Source organism: Eumetopias jubatus, unplaced genomic scaffold (assembly GCF_037043125.1).
Source record: "Eumetopias jubatus isolate StellerSeaLion01/CBP00866 unplaced genomic scaffold, mEumJub1_p1.0 scaffold_15, whole genome shotgun sequence".
Lineage (NCBI taxonomy): Eukaryota > Metazoa > Chordata > Mammalia > Carnivora > Otariidae > Eumetopias > Eumetopias jubatus.
Genome location: NW_028274821.1, coordinates 18948252 through 18969763, shown reverse-complemented (window position 1 = coordinate 18969763; position 21512 = coordinate 18948252). Strand labels below are relative to the sequence as shown.

Below are 21512 nucleotides of genomic sequence, written 5' to 3'. Positions count from 1 at the left end.
ATGAATATTTTAACAGTAAAGGATTGGGCTGAGTATTCTACCCAGTAAGAATAGTTTCCTACAATGTTATAAGCACAGGGTTGTTTTTGTGTTAGGATTCTCCCTGACTGGAAAAGGTATGTATTATCTCAGGGCTTTGCAAGAGTGGGTCTGGAAGACTAATAGGTTTCATTTGGAGATAAGTAGGTATGAGGATCCCCCAAAATGCAAGAATGAGAACTCTATTCTTGTGAAGCACAGTCCTCCCAGCAGCCTTAAGTGACCCAATTCTCTCTTATGTGCTGGTGCTTAATTCAGAACCCAGTCAGATTCCACACACCACATTAAATCCAGTATTAGATACAACCTCTTTCTGAATTATAGTTCCCTCTGCCCTATTACACCCATCTATCTTCCAGAGACTTGTTGAAATTCATCATTTATAATGATCATTCTTTCTTGACATCCTTAATATTTTGATACTTCTAATATAAAATATTCCATCTGGGATATATACTGCACTAGGAATTAGAGAGAAGAGGGGAATGGGAAGAAAAATTGAAAATAAGGATGTATAAGGCATTTGGGATAACAAGAATAAATATAAAGGAATTTTGTCACAATACAACTAGGAATTTTCATTCAACAACAAAAAAATCAACAGAATGCCTAATAAAAGACAATTTAGCGATACCCAGATAGGATTAGCTAATTATAAAAGATCTATAAATCTTATTTTCAAAAAACTCAAAACTAGAGAATGGAAAGGAGGGAGGAAGAAACGTGGGATTAGGGATGGAGAGGGGAGGGCTGATTTGAGGTTAAGAACATACCTTCTAAATGGTGTGAAGCATTAGTAGCTCCACTATTAACACTATTCCGATCTTTTAGTCCTGCAGGTGAGGCACCACCACCTTCTTCATACCATATATTGCTATATAATGTTTTAAAAATAGTTGTTATATCTTCTTGACTAAGAATGAACTGTGAAAAGAAAGATTTGCTTATTTTAACATTATTACTTTATGTAGTTAGAAATTCTCTTACTCTGAAAAGCAAGTGTTTCATTTCAGTCCTCTACAAACCAATTTTTTAGTGCATTAGATATTTCTACTAACAGGATATTCAGTTTCCTAAATGAATGATCTTAGTACTTTGAGAAATACAGAAATTAGATGTCAATACCAATGAAACTATGAATAAGTTTTTGCTATGAACATATCAATTAACTTAATAATTTAAAACCTTTAAAATGAACTTTCATTTATCTAGCTACTTTGCATTTTTTTACTTACTAAGCACCTCAATTTAAAAATACAAATTACTCAAAAATATTGATTTGCATCATGAAAAATAATTCACAATGTGTTTTATATGAATTATTTTTTAGTTTGAACCTCACAAAAGGCCTAGGTATAAATATATCCTGATTGTATAAGAAGCTGAGACTTAAATTCACTTAAAGAACTCACACACTAACTCAAAACCCCATGTGTTGTGAATTTAGCCTAAAATCACCAACATAAGAACTATATCGAAAGCTATGATGGTTAATTCTATGTCAACTTGCCTAGACCATAGGATCTACATATTTGGTCCAGTATTATTCAAGATGTATTACATATATGATATGTATATAGAATACATACAGGATGCACAGACCAACCACAAATACCCAGCCACCTTCTGGGGGAACACCAACTAGGATAAAATTGGTTCTTCATGATCCACTCAAGTAGTTAACAGCTGTTGCAGCCTGCCTCAGGAGACCACATTTTTAACCTCTCCTGAACCTCATCCTCAGTGTCAGGGAGACGCTAAAACTGAGTCATCAAGAAGTCAGTCTACTGTATCCAGACCAAGTGTATACACACACACACACACACACACACACACACACACACACACAAATACACACACAAATACACACATCCTATTGACTATGTTTCTCTGGAGAACTAAAATACAGTGAAACAAAAAACAAAACAAAACTATGAGTTTTAAATTGATATGTTTTAATCATCTCAAGGAAATAATTTTAATCCCACAAAATGAGTTTTATTTGTACCAGGATTCCTTTGACTATATTTCAAAGATGATATACTAATCCAGCGTTTTCACTTATTCATGACACCTTGTGTTTATTATGTATCTGGTATTACAAAAATATTATGTTCATATAAATAAGCTGAAGTTAAATATTACAACCATGTCTAAATCATGTCTTTCAATTAGTACATGTATACTGAATGCCCCCCAAATATTGACATTAATGATCACTCTTCAGTCTTGCCAACAGCTCAGTCCAGGAAGCTGCAAGAACTATAAGAATCCCAGGACTGCTGGTCCATGGCTCCTACATGTCAGGACAGGCTATCCTGCTACTCCCAAACGTCTAAGTCAGAAATCACAAGATGTAGCACTTAGTCTAGATGCATTAGAGTAACTGATTCTAACCTCTCCTTGATCCAGGAGGGGTCAAATATGTGGACCCAGGTCCATACCTGCTGACAATTCAGGTGGATCAGGACAGGGAAAGACCCAATTTCATCTGCCCTGGAAGGCAGCCAGCCCTTTACAGACGGTCTGCAATATCAAATGAACATGCTGCCAGCATTCTTCCTGGAGAAGAGGGGAGCAAAATGGTGTCCCTGCTGCCCCACAGAGATCTGCCTAAGACCTGGGCCTACTAAGGAGAGGATCTGTGCAGTATATGCTGGGTAAAACATGCTACCTATGTTTTAAAAGTTTCTATCAATTGTCTTAAAATATGGAGAGACTTCAATTTTTATCTTAGGAAGATACTTTCTGGGGCACCTGGGTGGCTCAGTTGGTTAAATGTCTGCCTTCGGCTCAGGTCATGATCCCGGGGGTCCTGGGATCGAGCCCCTGCATCAGGCTCCCTGCTCAGCAGGCAGTCTGCTCTCCCTCTCCTTCTGCCTCTGACCTCCACTTGTGCGCTTGCACTCTGTCTCTGTCTGTCTCTCTCTCTCTCATAAATAAATAAAATCTTAAAAAAAAAAGAAGATACGTTCCATTTACAAGTTAGGGAGTCTAATATGATCTTATACATTAAGAGCTTAAGAATTTTCAGTTGAGATGATGTTTTAAAATCTAAATGTATTTTTTTTTAAGATTTTATTGATTTATTTGAGAGAGAGAGAGAGAGAGAAACAGCATGAGAGGGGAGAGGGTCAGAGGGAGAAGCAGGCTCCCCGCTGAGCCAGGAGCCTGATGTGGGACTCGATCCCAGGACTCCGGGATCATGACCTGAGCCGAAGGCAGTCGCTTAACCAACTGAGCCACCCAGGCGCCCAATCTAAATGTATTTCTGAATTTTAAAATCTGAAACCTTTAAAAATGATGGTTTTCTCTTTTTGAATACATTTTTTTGGGGGGGAGAGAAATAGAAAGAAAACTGGGGGTGGGAGGAGGGAAGAGGATTTGTTGAGTAGGCTTCTTAAAGTAACCTTCCAGACAGAGTATGTGCTGCTATCACTTTAGCAAAGCATGAGATACAGTTTTGACTTCCATGCAGTCAAAGGGAAGATAGGAAATTTTGCATAGTTACATTAGAGATCTGTGAAGCAGTATCAAGCAATAGCTAGGTAAAGTTATGCATAAGGAACTGACCCATTTGCCATTTTCATTGTCAACCTCTTCCATTTCTTCTAGGACCTTCTCTAGGTTATTTCACATATTGTTGTGGCTTTAAATACCATCTAGATGCTGATGACTTTCACATTATTATTTCTAGTCTAGCCCTCTCCACTAAGTTCTAAATTAATATATCCAACAGACTACTTATCAGATCTGACATTTGCTTCCAGTATGGAATTTACCACAATTTATTACTACTTAAATTACATGCCTATGTACTTTCTTACAGTCTAACTATCACCCCTCTAACACCATAACTGCTAACCCCTACATTAGAGTGGTTAGATTCCATGAAGCCAGAGATAATGCCATAGTTTCTTGGCCACTGTCTCTCCATATATAACTCTGGACCTAACACAGAGAAGCCATTCAAATGTTTGCTGAATGAATGGAGAACATTCAATGAATTCTAAGTTAATATAGCTACTATTTCAATTTTGACAGAGCCGATCAATATGTAACATCTACACCAAAATATCTTATGTTCCCAAGCAATATTTTTAACCAACAAAACAGAAATCAACAAGCATGCAAAAAGTTACCTCCATGGGCTTTAGCTGAGCATTTACATTAAAACAAGGAACTTCCTGGTACCACTCCCAAGATAAATTTCGCTCAACAATCACCTCAAGATTTAATGGCAATAGCAGATCTAGTACTTCCTGGTATGCATCATCAATAAATTGAGTCCTGTAAGTAGAAATAAAATTGTTTTGTTTCATATACACTCATAGTAAAATTTTTTTTTAAATTTATCCTTCTATATACAAATAGTAAAAATCAATAATTTTTGTATTTAAAGAAAAATAAAATCTACCCAGCCTCCCAAGTCAAAATGAGACATATTCCACCCCACCATGAATTTAGGTAACTTTCTCTGAGCTCAAGTTATCCACAATATAAAGAAATCAATCTCCAGAATAAGATTTTGCAATATGTTAAAAAAAAATGCCAAAAATATATAAGTTGTAACCCTTAAATGAGAACTATCTCTATATAATCGGAAAACATACATTATAGATGACCTCATTATAAAAACAACTTAATTCACTCACTTAGGTATGGAGAATACCACATATCCCCTTAACTTGATAGCAAAGTTAGACCATATAAAATGTCTACTTCTGTGGATGAAAAGCAATTGAATATGGGAAATTTCATATTAAGTTGAACCATACATGCCTTTCCAAATATTCATAAGGGTAGGACTAATGCTTCGGAATGGTGAAAACAATAATTACTGAACGCATTTCAATTGATAATGTGACCACAGAAGCCTCTCACTGTACGTTTAAGTGACAACTTCAAAGTAGTACTGCTTAATAATGTACTTACATTTTAACCGGCAGCAAATTCCAAATGCTTCAACTAGGGTATGTATGAAGCTATGACTGCAGAATTTTAGATTCACTTACTCAAGTGGAGAGAAATATGGGAGTCATCAGGGATCTCTCAGAATGCCTAGTATCATACCATTTTATGAATTAAATGCACGCATGCTTGCAATCTCCACTTAATGGGAGTAAGTTAGGAAATCTAAAAGGCCTATAAAGAATATTTTAAATGCAGTTTTTTTATTTTTAAAATTATTTTTAATTTCTTAAATTCCAGTATAATTAACGTAGTGTTATTATTAGTTTCAGGTGTACAATATACCGATTCAACAATTCTACACATTACTCAGTGTTCATCAAGATAGTTGCATTCGTAATCCCTTTCACCTATTTCCCCCACCTCCCCACCTACCTCACCTCTGGTAACCATCAGTTTGCTCTCTATAGTGAAGAGTCTGTTTTTTATGTTTATTTTTAGTTTGTTCATTTGTTCCTTAAACTACACACGAGTGAAATCCTACATATTTGTCTTCTGAATGACTTATTTCACTTAGCATTATAATCTCCAGATCCATCCATTTTGTTGCAAATGGCAAGATTTCAATAATTTTCCATAATTCCATAATTTGGCTATAATAAATAATGCTGCAATAAACACAGGAGTGCATATATCTTTTCATATTTGTTTTTCATATTATTTGGGTAAATACCCAGTAGTGCAATTAACGGATCATATGGTAATTTTGTTTTTAATTTTTTGACAAACCTCCATACTGTTTTTCACAGTGGTTGCACCAGTTTGAATTCCTACCTACAGTGCACAAGGGTTCCTTTTTCTCCACATCCTTACCAACACCTGTTGTCTTGTGTTTTTGATTCTAGCCATTCTGACGGGTGTGCGAGGATATCTCAATGTAGTTTTGATTTCCCTGATAATGAGTAATGTTGGGCATCTTTTCATGTATCTGGGGCCACCTGGATGTCTTCTTTGGAGAAATGTCTGTTCATCTCTTCAGCCAATTTTTTCAACTAGGTGTGTGTTGAGTTGTGTAAGTTCTTTATATATTTTGGATAATAACCCTTTACCAGATATATCATCTGCAAATATCTTCTCTCATTCACTAGGTTGTCTTTTTGCTTTGTTGGTTATTTACTTTCCTGGGCAGAAGATTTTTATTTTGCTGTAGTCCCAATAGTCTATTTTTGCTTTTGTTTCCCTTGTATGTAACTCTTTTCTCTTGCTGCTTTTAAGATGCTATCACTACTTTTTCCCCATTTTAATTACTATGTGTCTTGGTGTGGACCTTCTTGGGATGATTTTGTTGGAGGATCTCTCTGCTTCCTGGATCTGGATTTCTGTTTCCTTCCCCAGGTTTGGTAAGGTTTTGGCTATTATTTCTTCAAATATTCTGTCACCTTTTCTCTCTTCCCTTTCTGGGATCCCAATGGTGTGAGTGTTATTACACTTCATGGTGTTGCTGAGTTCCTTTAATCTTTCATTTTTTTATTATTCTTTTCTCTTTCTCTGGTTGCCTGATTGCTTTCCATTGCTCTGTTCCCCGGGTCACTCATCCATCTTTCTGCTTCCTCTAGTCTATTTGTTCCCTCTCATGTATTTTAAACTTCAGTTATTGAGTTATTAACTTCTGATTGGTTCTGTTAATGTCTTCTTTCTCTTTGTTGAGGCTCTCACTGAAGTCCTCCCCTCTTTTCTCAAGTCCAGTGAGTATCTTTATGACCATTACTTTAAATTCTCTGTCAGGTATATTATCTCCATTTTGTTTAGCTCTCTTGTTGTGATTTTGTCCTGTTCTTTCATCTGGGACATATTCCTCCATCTCCTCATTTTGTCTAACTCTGTGTCTGTTTCCATGTGTTAGAAAAATCAGCTATGTCTCCTGCTCTTGAAAGTTGTGGCCTTATGAAGAAGCCCTGTAGCATTCTACAGTGCAATGTTCTTTGTTCACCAGAATGTGGTGCTTCAGGAGTATCCTCTAGATGTTATGTGCACCCTACTCTGACTGAGCTGAATTTGCCTTCAGTCCTGTTGCCTGAGATTGCTCTCTTTGCCTGTTCTGAGCAGAGTTTGGTCCCTGTGTTGTTAGTAGTCCAGTCTGGGGCCACCCACTGACTTGGGTCAGACCAGGTGTTTGCCAGAGCAGTGGTAGCGATGAACTCCAGATGCCTCTTCCTGTGTTGTCCCTGAGAAGCTTTTGTTAGTGGGTGGGAACTGCAATCAGACCAGATATCTGCACCCAGCCTACTGTTGAGGCCATAGGTGAACCGCTGTATGTGGTTATTTCCCTTTACCCTGTTGTAGGAGTCACTTTGGAATGGTGCTGGCTGGTGCCGCCTGCACACTGCCAGGCCTGTGCCACCTCTTTGGATGGACTCCTGCCAAGGGCACGTTGGAGAGGGAAGGTCCACCAGAGAATGTGGGGGCAGAGTGTGTGGTGCCAGCAAGGTTTGCACTGGTCTGCCATGGGAGGGGACCTCCAGGCAACTAGGAAAACTGCCCAGCCAGGATGGCTGGAGTGGGTCTGCAGAGCATGCAAGCACAGGGCGCACGATCAGCAAGCTGGGTGGAGAGTGTTTTTGCTGTGCTGGTTCCCACAAGTGTCCATGTATCTAGGCTGTGGCGCAGGGGAGGGTAAGGGCAATGGTCAGCTTCTTTGTTCTTGCGTAAGACTCCCAAAGACCCCTATCGTTTCTGCACACGCTCTGAAATTAGTAAATAAATCTCCTTCCTGTACATCCTAGACATTTTACAAACTGCTGCTTCTGTGCCGTATCTCAAGGGGGGCTGTTTGTTGTGCTGTCTCTTTGATGGTGGGTATTCAGTCTCCCACTGTGCTCTGGCTCTCCCAGGGCCGAGCCTGTGGATTTTTTAAAGTTCCAGGTATTAAGCCCCACTGATTTTAAGAACTTGCTAAGTTATGCCCCTGTGATTTTTCAAAGCCAAATGTATGAAGATTCATTTTCTCAGTGGGGTTCCCTGTGCCTGGGGTGGGATCTGTATCTCTCCCTTCTCCATGACCACAGGTGTCCCTCCTTCCTATAGATGGACAGCCTTGAGAGTCAGTTTGGCTCCCCACCATGTTTCCGCCCTTCCTACCCTCTCTGATGTGGCCTCTTCTCTACATTTAGCTGCGGAGAGTCTGTTCTGCCAGCCTTCAGGTCGTTTTCTGGGTTATTTATACTGATTGTGAGTATTATCTAGGTTTATCCATGAAAGGAGGTGAGTCTAGGATCTTCGTACTCAGCCATTTTTCTCTGGAAATTCCTCATGTGCAATTTTAATAGGTGCATATTATATGACATATAACATAAGTCATTTTATCAACCTTCTGTTAAAAAGTTATGTTGCTTTTAATTCTTCACTATAATAAATACTTGGATTATCTTTGTACATATCTTTGAGTAAATTTCTTCTTCTGGGCAAACTGTAAGAAACATTAATTACTGTGTCAAAAGATTACTTCTTTAAAAAAAATTCTCCTTATCAGTACCAACCAATATATGGGGTAGATACTTTTCCTATTCTCTCCCACATTCTACCTAACAGTGTTTTAATAGTTTATTGTCTTGTCTGCAGTTTCAATTAGAATAAAAGCTTCATGAAAGAAGGGACTATGTTTATTTTATTCTACACTGTACTGCCAGTCCTTCACTTAGGTAACTGCAATTGTCATGTGCTTTACAATTATTTGCTGAAATAAGAAGGCAGAATGTCACTTTGTCTGACACCTCAGTTGGGAACACAGGCTTTGGAGATCAACATTACTCATGGCTATGCACAAGAAATAACTGTAAAAGTATCATGAGTATTGATTTTGGGGTTACAAATAGGTTTTAGCGAGTGGGAAAATTCACAAATATGGAATCTGTGAATAACAGGATTGACTATATATGTGAATAATTAGAATATACATACACAGTTGTGGTCAATCGCTGACTTTCTATTCTGTTTTATTATTTTAATTATTTTACTTCATATCATAATACATTTTAGAAGTATTTAACACAATTCAATCTATTTTAGTAGTACCTCAAATGTTATGATGTTTCCATTCTCCAATTTCTTCTTTAAAAAAAAAAAAATCTTTGAGACATCTTGTCCCCTATTTATAGTTCAAAAAAAATTTCACAATTTTTCAAAGACTTTAAAAAGAACTATTTGATTTTTATTGAGAATGCATTAAATGTATAAATTAATGTATACAAACTGACATCTCTATATTATTAGGTCTAGGAAAATATTCTGTCCACATTTATTCAAGATTTCTTTCTGGTCATTGGTTAAGTTTTACAATTTTCCTCATAGAAATACTGTAAATATCTTTTCAAAATTTTACATTGCAATTAATAGCTTTGCAACAAAAAGATTTCAACAGAGGTGGTCACAAATATGAAATACTTATTTGTCTTTATGTGCTTTACTCTGAAGCTGTAACCAAACTGAATTTCCAAATATCAATAATTTTAAAATTATTTCAGAGGAAACTGGTTATACTCTATAACTAATTCTATTTCTAGAAATTCATCTGTAGGAAATGAATTATCCTAAAGACATGAGTAGAATGTCATATAAGTATTGATGAACAATTATATCAATCATCATTACAGTGTTATTTATAACAGCAAAAGAACCTAGGATCAAATTAACTTTCTAACACCAGGCAAATGAATTTTTAAAAACCTGTAGAATAAAGTGAAATATTAAAAAAAAAAAAAGAACTCAAAATAACATGGAAAAATATAGCATACTGTTAAGGGAAAAAATGAATTTATGATCCAAAATATACAATATAATTCTTATTCTACTCAAACATATGTGCAGAAATAATGAACTAGAAGAAACACACCAAATTATTAATAGTACTTACCTTTGGGTGGTCATACTGTCAGCAACCTTTTCTATTCATCCAAACACCATTTTATGTTTTTCTTCAATAAAAACTCATTTTTGGACATAAAAATAATATTTTTAATGCTCTAGAGATATTTAGTGAACTCTTTTCAAAACAATGTTTGTAATATAGGCTCACACCTAGTTTACATCTACCATTTCTTGAAATAAGGCAAGATGTGATTATAGATCTTTTTTAGTAAATTTAGACTTTTATACAGTTTCAAAAATTAATGAGCCATCTAAAGTTTAAATTGTTACTCTTTGGTGTATTATTAAAATAGAAGTCTCTCACCCACTATTTTCCTATGATTTTTGAATTATCTGGACTTGGCTGAACAAATCATTCTACATTTTCCAATGTCTTCACTAAATGTATTACCTTAACTGAAACCTGGCTTTCCATGGAGCTCTATTAAATAGAGGCCAATTTTTCTCCCTATCAATTTAACACCCTATCAGTCTCAGGGTTAAGAGATATAGAAATCATTTTCCTTAATTTGCAGTGATACTCCCCAACCCTCACTCCTATCCCTTTAAGCATAATATCAACCAGGTTCACCACCTTCTACTTCTTGCTTTAATCAATCAACAACTAGTCAGTGTTTATTTTTGAAGACTTTGAGATTGATGAATCTCCAGTTTATAAAGCCCTTTCTACATTCTTTTACTCTATCAGTACCCTCTTGTCTTTGATTTCTTCCATCTCCATTATCCATCAACATGGTGGATATTTAACAATCCTGTTCTACTACCTTGAGTCACACCTGCTTGTTAAAAATTCAGTCTTGCCTGAATCTAATACCAAATATCAAGTATTACATAAAAAAATATCATGTACCATTAATTCATGGTTAACAATATCAACAGAGTCCTCAACACTGTCTCAACATACACCCCCTGGGTTGCCCCCCATCTCTCTGCCTGCTTGCTCTTAGTCTCTTTTAAGAAATGTATGTTCCTTACGTTTTGGCATTTGTGAGCATTCTGTCCCATATGTCCCACTCTAAAAACTGTGTGATAAAGGCTTTAATAACTACCTAAATATTACTAAGGACTCCCAAATCTAGAAGTCCAAACACTCTAATATCCATACACATGTCCAAGTGCCTTCCAATCTCTTTCTATATATCTCTATATCAAAGTTAGACAACAACTTCCAAGTTATTTTGCCCCATAGAGAACTCAATGTCTCTACTCAACGGTTTTTTCTGCATTGCTCTATCTTATCTCCGTGAACTGCATTATTACCAAATACTGAATTTGACAAACCTGCAACCCAGTCAAATTTAACTTCTCTCCTTGAATCCTAACATTCATTCAACAACCTCTGACTATAAATTCTACTTTTAAATTTCTCTTTACTGGTTAGTTCTCCACTACCTCACTTCCCTACCCTAGACAGCATTACATATAATTCATATGTGAATCACTCCAGTAGTTAGTAAACCATTTTTTCAACCTCCAGTGTTGTCTCCTTTTCACCTGGTTTTCTACAACCCCTCCAAAATCTAAACGTGATCCTAGTTTTGTGCATCAGCTGAGTAAATTCATTAAATAACACCTACCTCAACAATGAGGTAGGTACTATTTATTCATCCTTTGTAAAGACTGTTACTAATCTTCTTCCTAGCACAGTACCTGGGATATACTAGGTGCTTAATAAGTACGTAAATACTCAATTGATGAAAATTTCTCCTTCTATCCAAGATGAAATAATGTGAACCAGGCTTACCATCGTGCCTGAAACAACTCCCCCTCACCAAAAAAACCCACATAAAAAACATTAAAAAGTGGTTTTCAAGACACAGAACATCAGGCAACTGTCATTTCCGAGAGGTGGTAAAAAAAAAACAAGGTAAGCCCTAGGATTGCCCCAACTTTCATTGTTTTGAGATAATTTACAGGCCATGGCAAAGGGAGGGGTAAGCCAGGAAAAGACCGGCAAAGTCCACCAAGTTGAGAAGACAGAGCTGAGAGTCTAAAAAGAACAAGACAGCTAAGTTCATATGGTAAAATGCCAGAGAGAAGAGCTATAGAGAGAAAACTGAAATTTTAACACTAAGTGTCTACATTAGATATGTTCAAAGCGGTAATCTTAGCTACCACCAAAAGATACCTACAAAAGGAGCAAAATTAAACCCAAAGTAAGCAGAAAGAATTAATATCAGAGAAGAAATCAATGAAAAAGAGAAAAACAAGACAGAAAATCAAAAGGCAGCTCATTAAGATTAGTAAAATGACATAAAATTATAAATATCAAGAACAACTGGGATAACACTACAGATATTAATGAATAACAGGATTATTATGGACTTTATGCCATAAAATTTTACAACTGAGATGAAATGGACTAATTTCTTGAGAAAAAATAAAAGATCACTTAAGAAAAAAATAATTTTAATAGTCCTGAGTTTATTAAAGAAATGGAAATTGCAGTTGAAGATCTCCCACAAGCAAATTCTAGGCCCCAAATGGCTTCAATGGTGAATTCTACCAAATATTTAAGAAATACTACAACTGTACACAAACTGTCACACATGTATCCATGTCAAAACTTTTCAAACTGTATACTTTAAAGATATGCAATTTATTACATGCTGATTATATCTCAATATAGCTACCTTAAAAATATTCAACTAATAGAAATAAGGGCCAGGGGAACCTGGCTGGCTCACCTGGTAGAGCATGTGACTCTTGATCTAATAAGGGTCATGAGTTTGAGCCCCATGTTGGGCATAGAGCTTACTTAAAAATTAAAAATAAACTAAAATTAAAATTAAAATTAAAAATTAAAAAAATAAAGAAAGAAGGGCTGAAGGAAGCCAGACCAACCAGAGGTCAAAGAGAAGTAGAGGTAGCAAAATAAGGGGAATGAGACAAGGAAAATGAGATCAAAGAAAAATGACGGGAGAAGAAGAGGGCAAGTGAGTGGTATAAATAGAGATGGATCCAAGTCAGAAAAGAAAGACAGTGCTAAATCTAGAACAGGTGATTAGAAATAGTATGGAAACACAGTTAAGTAGTTCTGGAACTCTTCACTTACTCTCTTATTCTAATTTATATTAGGAGATTCACTTATTCTCCTAATTTATAATCCTATGCCCAATGATTGCATATGATTGTATTCTACTGTGTTTTATTTTGTTTTAAATTAGAGCATCAGATCCACAGCACGAAGCTGATAGAAAATACCATCTAGGTTTTCAAAGAACTGGAAGAGTATAATAGATCTTGCCAAAAACCCTGGGGAAGAAAAAAAATCTCAAAATTCAGTAGTTATATAAAATAAAATCTCCCTGTAGACAGAAGACTCAGGATACCAAAACCTTTAATGTAAAAAACAACCAAATGTAATTAAGAAAAGCTTACCTGTATAGTCGCATTTCACTCAACCTTATTGTTATCAAATCAATAACGGGTGGGGGGTTGCTCTGGCTCTCTGTTATTACATGGAATGTGTTTGTCATTGTAATTAGTCCAAAATCAGCAACAAAAACATTTTCAGAAACTGGAGACTGTGGGATGACCACCACTGGGGCTTTGATGTTAACATCCAATGCCATTCTAGAACTCCTCTGTGCCAATTCTTTTACACCAGTAGCAGCCATTCCTGCTGCCTGAACAGTAGCCTCAGCCAAGGCTTGTTTAGCCGCTTGAAAATTATCTATAAAAGCCTAAAAGATAACAAAATTATATTCTTACGGTTACCATTAATTAATGATTGTTAAATATATCTTGATAGTTTTGATTTCACCTCCATGAGAAAAGTTTTTTCTTGGTACAACCACGCATTCTTTATTCAAAGTCTGGTTGTCTGTATTAAATCTCAATTTTCTGCAATTTTAAAAGTTGAGAAACACTAGGATACAGAAACACAGTGAAAAAACAAAAATTTTGTCCCTGGAACAGAGAAACATGCGGATATTGCAAAGTTTCACTGGAAACTCCTTCCCTTTATTATCTGACTTTTCCTAATGGCTAAGCAAGCATACTATATTTCCCTATAGAGCCTCAACGGACAGCTTATTTATGTTTGTAAGATAAAAAGTAACTGAAAAAATAGTAAAATATGTTTATCAAGAACTCTAAAGTTTTTTTAATTCTGAACTCTAGAAAATACTTCAGTAACACAAAATATATCTAGAATTATACTTAATTTTAAAATTGTACTTCATTTTCATGTTTCAAAACAATTTATTTTCAGTAATTTTTGAGTGAAAGGCAGGGCTTAGGGACATAATGATTTTTATTTATAAAAATAAATCAGAATAAAAATTAGACCAAGGATGCTTGTTCATCTTTACTATTTGTGTATGAAAAAAATTTATGGCTATAGAAAAAATTGTATTGTAACCTCAATTTAAAAGATCACAAAAATAGCAATATTGTTTATTTAGAATCAACTGATTATCTAGTTTATACACCAAAATTTAGAGACATTTTTTTTAAAAAGTGAATACTGAAGTCATAGAGACAGGTATGACACTCACAGGAAAAAATTATCAGCTGACAGCAAGGGAAAAACACAGGGGAAAAAAACTATGAAAAGGAGAAAAAGGACTCAAACACCTTATGGCAGTATCATACAAAGATTAATTTTAAACTCTTTAAAGCCCCAGATGATTACGGTTATAATATGCAATAGAAACTATAATTTCCATAATGACGACATGAGACCAAAACAAACTTCAATTATATATTTAGTATTTTTAATTAGAATTTTAAGTCAGGTAAAACAAAGACTTTAACCAATTATATATAAAGAATTCAATTGATATATATAACAAATCCTATATATGGTATATAATGTACATTTAATACATTAGTATGCATGTTTGAATTAACTGGACTATTCCTATATGAAAATGATTTTATACAAATAACACACTATGCATTTCAGTTATGATAAAGGATACCCAGAAAATTATGAAAAATCAGGGGGAAAAAAAAAAAAGCAAGGACTTTTTGCTCTTTACCTATGCTGACACCGGCAATTTCCAACTAGTAGGCAAAAATAAAAAATTTGATAAACATACTTACCAATATAGAATAAAGAAATTTTGTGATAAAAACTACTTCAATGCAACCAACAGTTAAATTAATTTGAACGTCAACCACATTCATATCTGTGTATGCAGAACCAGCAGTTGCATCCACAAAAGAAATCATTTTGAAGCTAAAAACTTCTTTTCCAGTGATGTAAACAGCCTTAATAAGGGAAAATTCAACTGTCAGAATCCATTTTTAAAATGTGCTTTCAGTACAAAAATAAAGCACAAAATAATGAAACATACACACATATTTGGAAAATATTCTAAGTATTCAAGCCAAGTACAAATAAAGCAGTAATTCTAACACTGTCTGTTTGTTTGTTTTGTTTTAACATAGGCCCCACGCCCAGTGCAGAGCCCAATGCAGGGCCCAGACTCACGACTCTGAGAGTGAGATTTGAGCTGAGATCAAGAATTGGATGCTCAATCGACTGAACAATGCAGGTGTCCTCTAACACCTTTATCAGAATCTACACTGCAAGGTTTTTCAAATTGGTGATGGCAGCTTCCTTTGTGGGTCATGAAATTAGTTTAGTAGGTCTGGCCCAACATTTTTTTTTAATGGAGAAAACTGAAGAAAAATGATCAGACCATACGTTTTCATTTAGTGCGTATACTTGTATAATGAGAGTTGCCATATGAATGTATTATTTGGTCACTGTAAAAAGTTTGAAAAATACCACCTCTGCAACTTAATGAAACCTACTTCTCTTGATTTATGTGAATAGGTTTTCCAGATTTTTCAAAAATCTCCTCCTATCACTATACTTCTCTTACTAGTTTGTGAAGGGTCATCTCAACTGCTGAACAAGACTGACTGACAGCAGTTTGAAATCTCAAGCTCTGCAATACTAGTGAAAAAATGGTAGAGACAACAGCACATGTGAAATGTCAAAAATATTTTTAAAGATGGACATATCATCAATTTCGTTGATTTATAGCTTTCTTGACCCTCTTAAATGCTAGAAGGCAGAAAGCTGAAGAGCCATCAACAAGCAAATGAATTCCAACATGGAACAAAGAAAACCTAAGGAACCAAAGAAATTAAGGAGCTCTGAAGGCTGAGGTGCAAGATAAGGCTGAAAAAAGTCTACAGGAACTCTGCTTCTGTCTCAGATGTAGAATGCTGGGCAGAGGCCCATTCCAAACCTTTACAGCAACCACAACACCAACAAAGAACCAGATAAACTATAAAATCAAAACTTTTCTTAAAAACCATTATAAATTTGAGGCTACAAGCCAACCAAGCAGCCTAAAATCTAAGGATTAAAAAAAAGTACCTTCAGGAAAGACAGAACACAAGCACCCGCTCACCTATGTTAAGGGGAAGGAGAAAGAGATACCAGGTACCATACAAGCTAAATAAGAAGAATTCAGCTAAAATGGTGAAGGTGGACTATGGACTAATGTGAGATATACAATCTCTGGCAGCCACAGACCCAAGAGGAGTTCACTCCCAGTTGCAAGGACTTCACTGGGAGCTCTCTGTTGGGAGCTTATGAGAAATACTGGGGACAGAGTAGAAGATGAAAGAAAGCTTTCCTTGGTTATGACCCTGGAAGAGGGAGAAGTCTTCACTGCAAAAAGGGCCAAAGGACCACCAGGATTATTCTCTTCTCAAAACCTTAAGAGGGCGCCTGGGTGGCTCAGTTGGTTAAGCGACTGCCTTCGGCTCAGGTCATGATCCTGGAGTCCCGGGATCGAGTCCCGCATCGGGCTCCCTGCTCGGCAGGGAGTCTGCTTCTCCCTCTGACCCTCTTCCCTCTCGTGCTCTCTATCTCTCATTCTCTCTCTCTCAAATAAATAAAATCTTTAAAAAAAAAAAAAAAAAACTTAAGAAACTAGGAGAGGGGCACCTGGGTGGCTCAGTCAGTCAGCGTACGACACCTGGGTTTTGGCTTGGGTCATGACTGCAGGATCCAGAGATCCAGCCCTGCCTAGGGCTCTGCACTCAGTGGGGAGTCTGCTTAAGAATTCTCTCCTTTTCCCCCACCCCTCCCCCCATTCACATGCTCTCTAAAATAAATAAATAAATCTTAAAACAAAACAAAAAACCCTAGGAGGGATACAAAGGCAATACTTTGTTGCCCTCAGGAACAGGTGAAGATACTACACCTCAGGGGCTAGGATAAAAGAAAACTCCTTCTACACCTGTGGGGAGAAATCTTCTAGGGCCCTCAACATTCTAGGTCATCTTGTCCTAGGGCAGGGAAGAATATTCTCTCCCACATAGGAACTACAAAGATATGAATCAGATACCATGGAAAAGAGGGACAGATTCATCAAGAATGCCCTATTTTTTTTTAAAGATTTATTTATTTTAGAGAAAGAGCAAATGCAACCAGGGGGACGGTAGAGGGAGAGAGAAGCAGATCCCTGCTGAGTGTGGAGCCTGACACAGGGCTCCATTTTAGTACACTGAGATCATGACCTGAGCTGAAATCAAGAAATCAGGTGCTTAACCGACTGAGCCACCCAGGCGCCCCGCAAATGCCCCATTTTAGAGACCTAAGGAACAGCTTTGGCTAGGACTGAAACGGGACGAGGACAACTGACAAGCCTACCCAAAACACCTCCCCCACAACAAAATACTCACCATCAAGCAGGCAAGCACTGATGGAAAAGCAGCAGTAAACTATCATCCAAAAAACAGTCAAGAGTACAGCAAGAGAAATTTCTAAGGTATGGAAGTAGAGGGAAGATCAAATGCATAGCATGGAGCAGCATTCCAGGAACAAAGTCCCCATCCTAAGCACAAAATACAGCTGAAGGAATCTGAAGTAGTGGTATAATTAAGGCAATCACATTAAACAAGAAAACTCAAACCCAGCTCAGCTCTCCATTAAATTGTCTCAACCTCCATGCTAATAGCCTAGCAGAAAAAGTACCCATTATCAGACATAAATACTATTCATTTCAGTATGTGTCCCATACATGATCTCTCACATTCAGTCAGTAACTAAGATACACCGCAAAAAGCAAGGAAAAACAAAACCCAACAAATGACAAAGAAATCAACAGAACCAGGCCTGCCTGTAACACTACATGTTGGAACTTTCAGGCAGTGAATTTTAAGTTCCTATGATTAATACAGTAAATGCTTCTAGTAGAAAAGGTGGAAAATATGCATGAACAGATGAATATCAGCAAAGAAACAGAAAGAAGAATCAAGAAAATATTAAAGATTAAAAAAAAAAAACCTCGGTGGGGCACCTGGGTGGCTCAGTCATTAAGCGTCTGCCTTCGGCTCATGATCCCAGGGTCCTGGGATCGAGCCCCACATCGGGCTCCCTGCTCCGCGGGAAGCCTGCTGCTCCCTCTCCCACTCCCCCTGCTTGTGTTCTGTCTCTCACTGTGTCTCTCTCTGTCAAATAAATAAAATCTTAAAAAAAAAAAAAAACCTTGGTAACAGAAATGAAGAATATCTTCTATGGGTTATTATGTGGGTTCAACAGAGCCAAGGATAAAAATCAGTGAACTTAAGAACAGCTTAATAAAAATTACCCAAACTGAAACAGGAAAAAAGAAATGGGGAAAACACTGAACAGATGAATCAAAGGTTGTGGGACAATGCCTAACAAGAATCTAGTAAGAATTTTTGGAATCCAAGACGAGTAAGAACAAGGAAGAGATGGAAAAGGAAAAGGAAGGGGGAGGAAAGAGAAAGAGGCAAAAGAACTATTTGGAAAGATAATGAAAAATAATGTAGACAAATGCAAGAAGCTCAGAAAACCCCAAAAAGAATAAATATTATAATATACTTACATACACCTAGACACACCATACACAAATCCTGAAAACAGGCATATAAAAATGAGAAATATATACAAAGGAAAGAGATAATATTACAAAATTCTTGTCAAAACCATGTATAAGAAAGACTAATGCAGCCACATCTTTAAGAGTTTAAAATGGGAGGAAAAAAGCCCTATCAACACAAAATCCTATACCCAGCAAAAATTTCAAACAGGAAATGAAAGTGAAATAAAACTGTTTTTTTGGTTTTTGTTCCAGTTCTCATCTCTCCATCCCCCAAAAAGCTGAGAGAATCCAGTACCAGCCGACTTGCATTGTAAGAAATGATAAAGTTCTTCAAGGAGAAACAAAATTGACAGAAATTTGAAGCTACATGAAGAAATTAGTTCCAGTGATGACTATAGTAAACTTAAATATAAAAGATCTTTTTTAAAAAAAAATTATTTCTCTAAAGAAAATTGACTAAACCAGACGAACCATGAGAGATGATGGACTCTGAGACAAACTGAGGGTTCTAGAGGGGACGGGGGTGGGGGGATGGGTTAGCCTGGTGATGGGTATTAAAGAGGGCACGTACTGCATGGAGCACTGGGTGTTATACACAAACAATGAATCATGGAACACTACATCACAAACTAATGATGTATGGTGATTAACATAATAAAAAAAAAAGAAAATTGACTAAACCAAAATCAGTACGTATGTATTATGGATTTTCAGTTTACACAAAAATAAAACATAGTACAATAATGTCATGGAAGATAAAAATTAGGAATTGATAGTATTATAAGATATACTATACATGAAGTGGTAAAACATTATTACAAGGTAGACTGTGATTAAAAATATGTATTGTAAAACCCAAGGGAAATCATAAAATCAATGATAAACAATTAATCCAAAATTAGGTTAAATGAGGGGAGGCAATATAACAAACAGAACAAAACAACCAGAAAACAGAAAACGATTAGAGAGAGAGCAAATTTCAAACCAACCATGTCAATAATTGGATTTTTTTAAATGGCCCAGACACCAATTAAAAGTCAGAGATTGTCAGACCGGATAAAGAAGCAAGACTGAAATACATGCTGCCTCTGAGAAACCCACTTTAAATATAAAGACAGATTAAAAGAGAAAGGAGAGAAAAAGATATACCATGCAAACACTAATCAAAGAAATCTGGAGTGGCTATATTACTACCAAAGCAGACTTCAGAATAAGGGCAATTACCAAGGACAAAGAGAGATACTCCATAATCACAAGAGGGTCAATTCACTCTGAAGGTATAAAGTTCTATATATGAGATCTCTCAACATATGAGGCAAAAATGGAGATAAGTGAAAGGAGAATGAGACAAATCCACAGTTGAAACTTCAACAATCCTTCCCTGATAATCAACAGAACTAATAAACAGAAGATCAATAGAATCTTCTGAAGAATCCTATCAACCAACCTACACGCTCTAACTGACATTTATGGAACATGCAACCCAGTGACACCCAGATATACACAATAATTTCAAGTGTACTTGGAGCATTTACGTTTTATGGCCCATAAAACAAACACTAACATGTTTAAAAGAACTAAAAAAGTTTCTTCTCTTACAACAGATTTGAACTGGAAATCAGTAACAGAAAGAAATCTGAAAAATATTGCAAAATATTTGGACGTTAAACAACAAACTTCTAAATAAACCATGGGTAAAAGATAGTTATAAGAGAAATTAGAAAATATTTTGAACTGAATAAAAATAAACATATCAAAATTTATAGGATACAACTAAAGCAGTGCTTAAAGGAAAATTTATAGCAGTAAATGCCTGTATTAGAAAATAAGATCTCAAATCAATAATCTAAGCTTCTACCTTAAGAAACTAGGAAAAGAAGAAATTAAATCCAAAGCAAGCTGAAGGTAGAAAATAAAGAGGAAAAATAAATGAAATTTAAAACAAAGAACACTGAACTGAATCAAAAGCGGGTTCTTTGAAAAGATTAATAAAATTGATGAATCTCTAGTCAGACTGGGTCAAACAAAAAAAAAAAAGAGAAAAGACAAAATTAAAACTGCATATGCTAAGAAAGAATCAGACTCAAAAGATACTTACTGCAGTATTCCATCTATTTAATGTTCTGGAAATGGCAAACTACAGGGACAAAAAACAGACTCCTAGGTGCCAGGGTGGGGAGAAGGGGTAACTACAAAGGGCAGGAGTAACTTCTGGGAGGTGAGAGATTGAAGCTATTATCCTTAAAGGTGTTGGAAGTTACACAGTTGTAGGCAGTTGTAGGTGTTCAACAAAATTCCAGGAACTATGCCCTAGAAAGGGTAAATTTTACTAAATGTAAAGTAAACCTGGATTTAAAAAGGAGAAAAGAAACGAGGAAAGAATTCTATATAAGGGTTACTGAGGCCCTTTATAGCCTCCCAAATATGCCAAGTACCTTTCTGCCACAAACCCTTTAGAGCTGCTATTTCCTCTACCTGGAATGCTCTTTCCACATCTACAATTGATTCAGATTTCACTCAAATGTTCAGAAAGGGATTTCCTGATAATCCTAAGACAATATTAGAATCACTATCATATTATCCTACTTTATTGGTTTTCAAAGCGCTTATTACCCCCTAATAACATTTTTTATTATTTACCCCAGGAGAGGGACTTTGCATTTTTTGTTGACTGTAATATTTCAAATGTTGTTAATAAAATTAACAGACTATTTTCCACAAGTCACCTGAGTGACCCTGTGACTACCCTCCTCACTAAAGCCCAAGAGAAGAAAAGAAATTTGCTTAAGACAGAGTTTAGAGTAGAGAGGATAT

At 36.1% G+C, this 21512-nt stretch overlaps 1 protein-coding gene across 2 annotated transcripts in view; it reads right to left on the bottom strand.

The window, feature by feature from the left end:
- The window catches only part of VPS13A (vacuolar protein sorting 13 homolog A), a 266873-nt gene that overhangs the window by 109992 nt on the left and 135369 nt on the right, over positions 1 to 21512 (bottom strand). For both annotated transcript variants that reach the window (XM_028090366.2, XM_028090367.2), the window contains exons 32-35: positions 14926 to 15093; positions 13255 to 13559; positions 4182 to 4329; positions 813 to 963 (exon numbers count right to left, since the gene is read on the bottom strand). In XM_028090366.2, coding sequence (XP_027946167.1) covers positions 813 to 963; positions 4182 to 4329; positions 13255 to 13559; positions 14926 to 15093 — 772 coding nt within the window. The remainder of the gene's footprint in view (positions 1 to 812; positions 964 to 4181; positions 4330 to 13254; positions 13560 to 14925; positions 15094 to 21512) is intronic.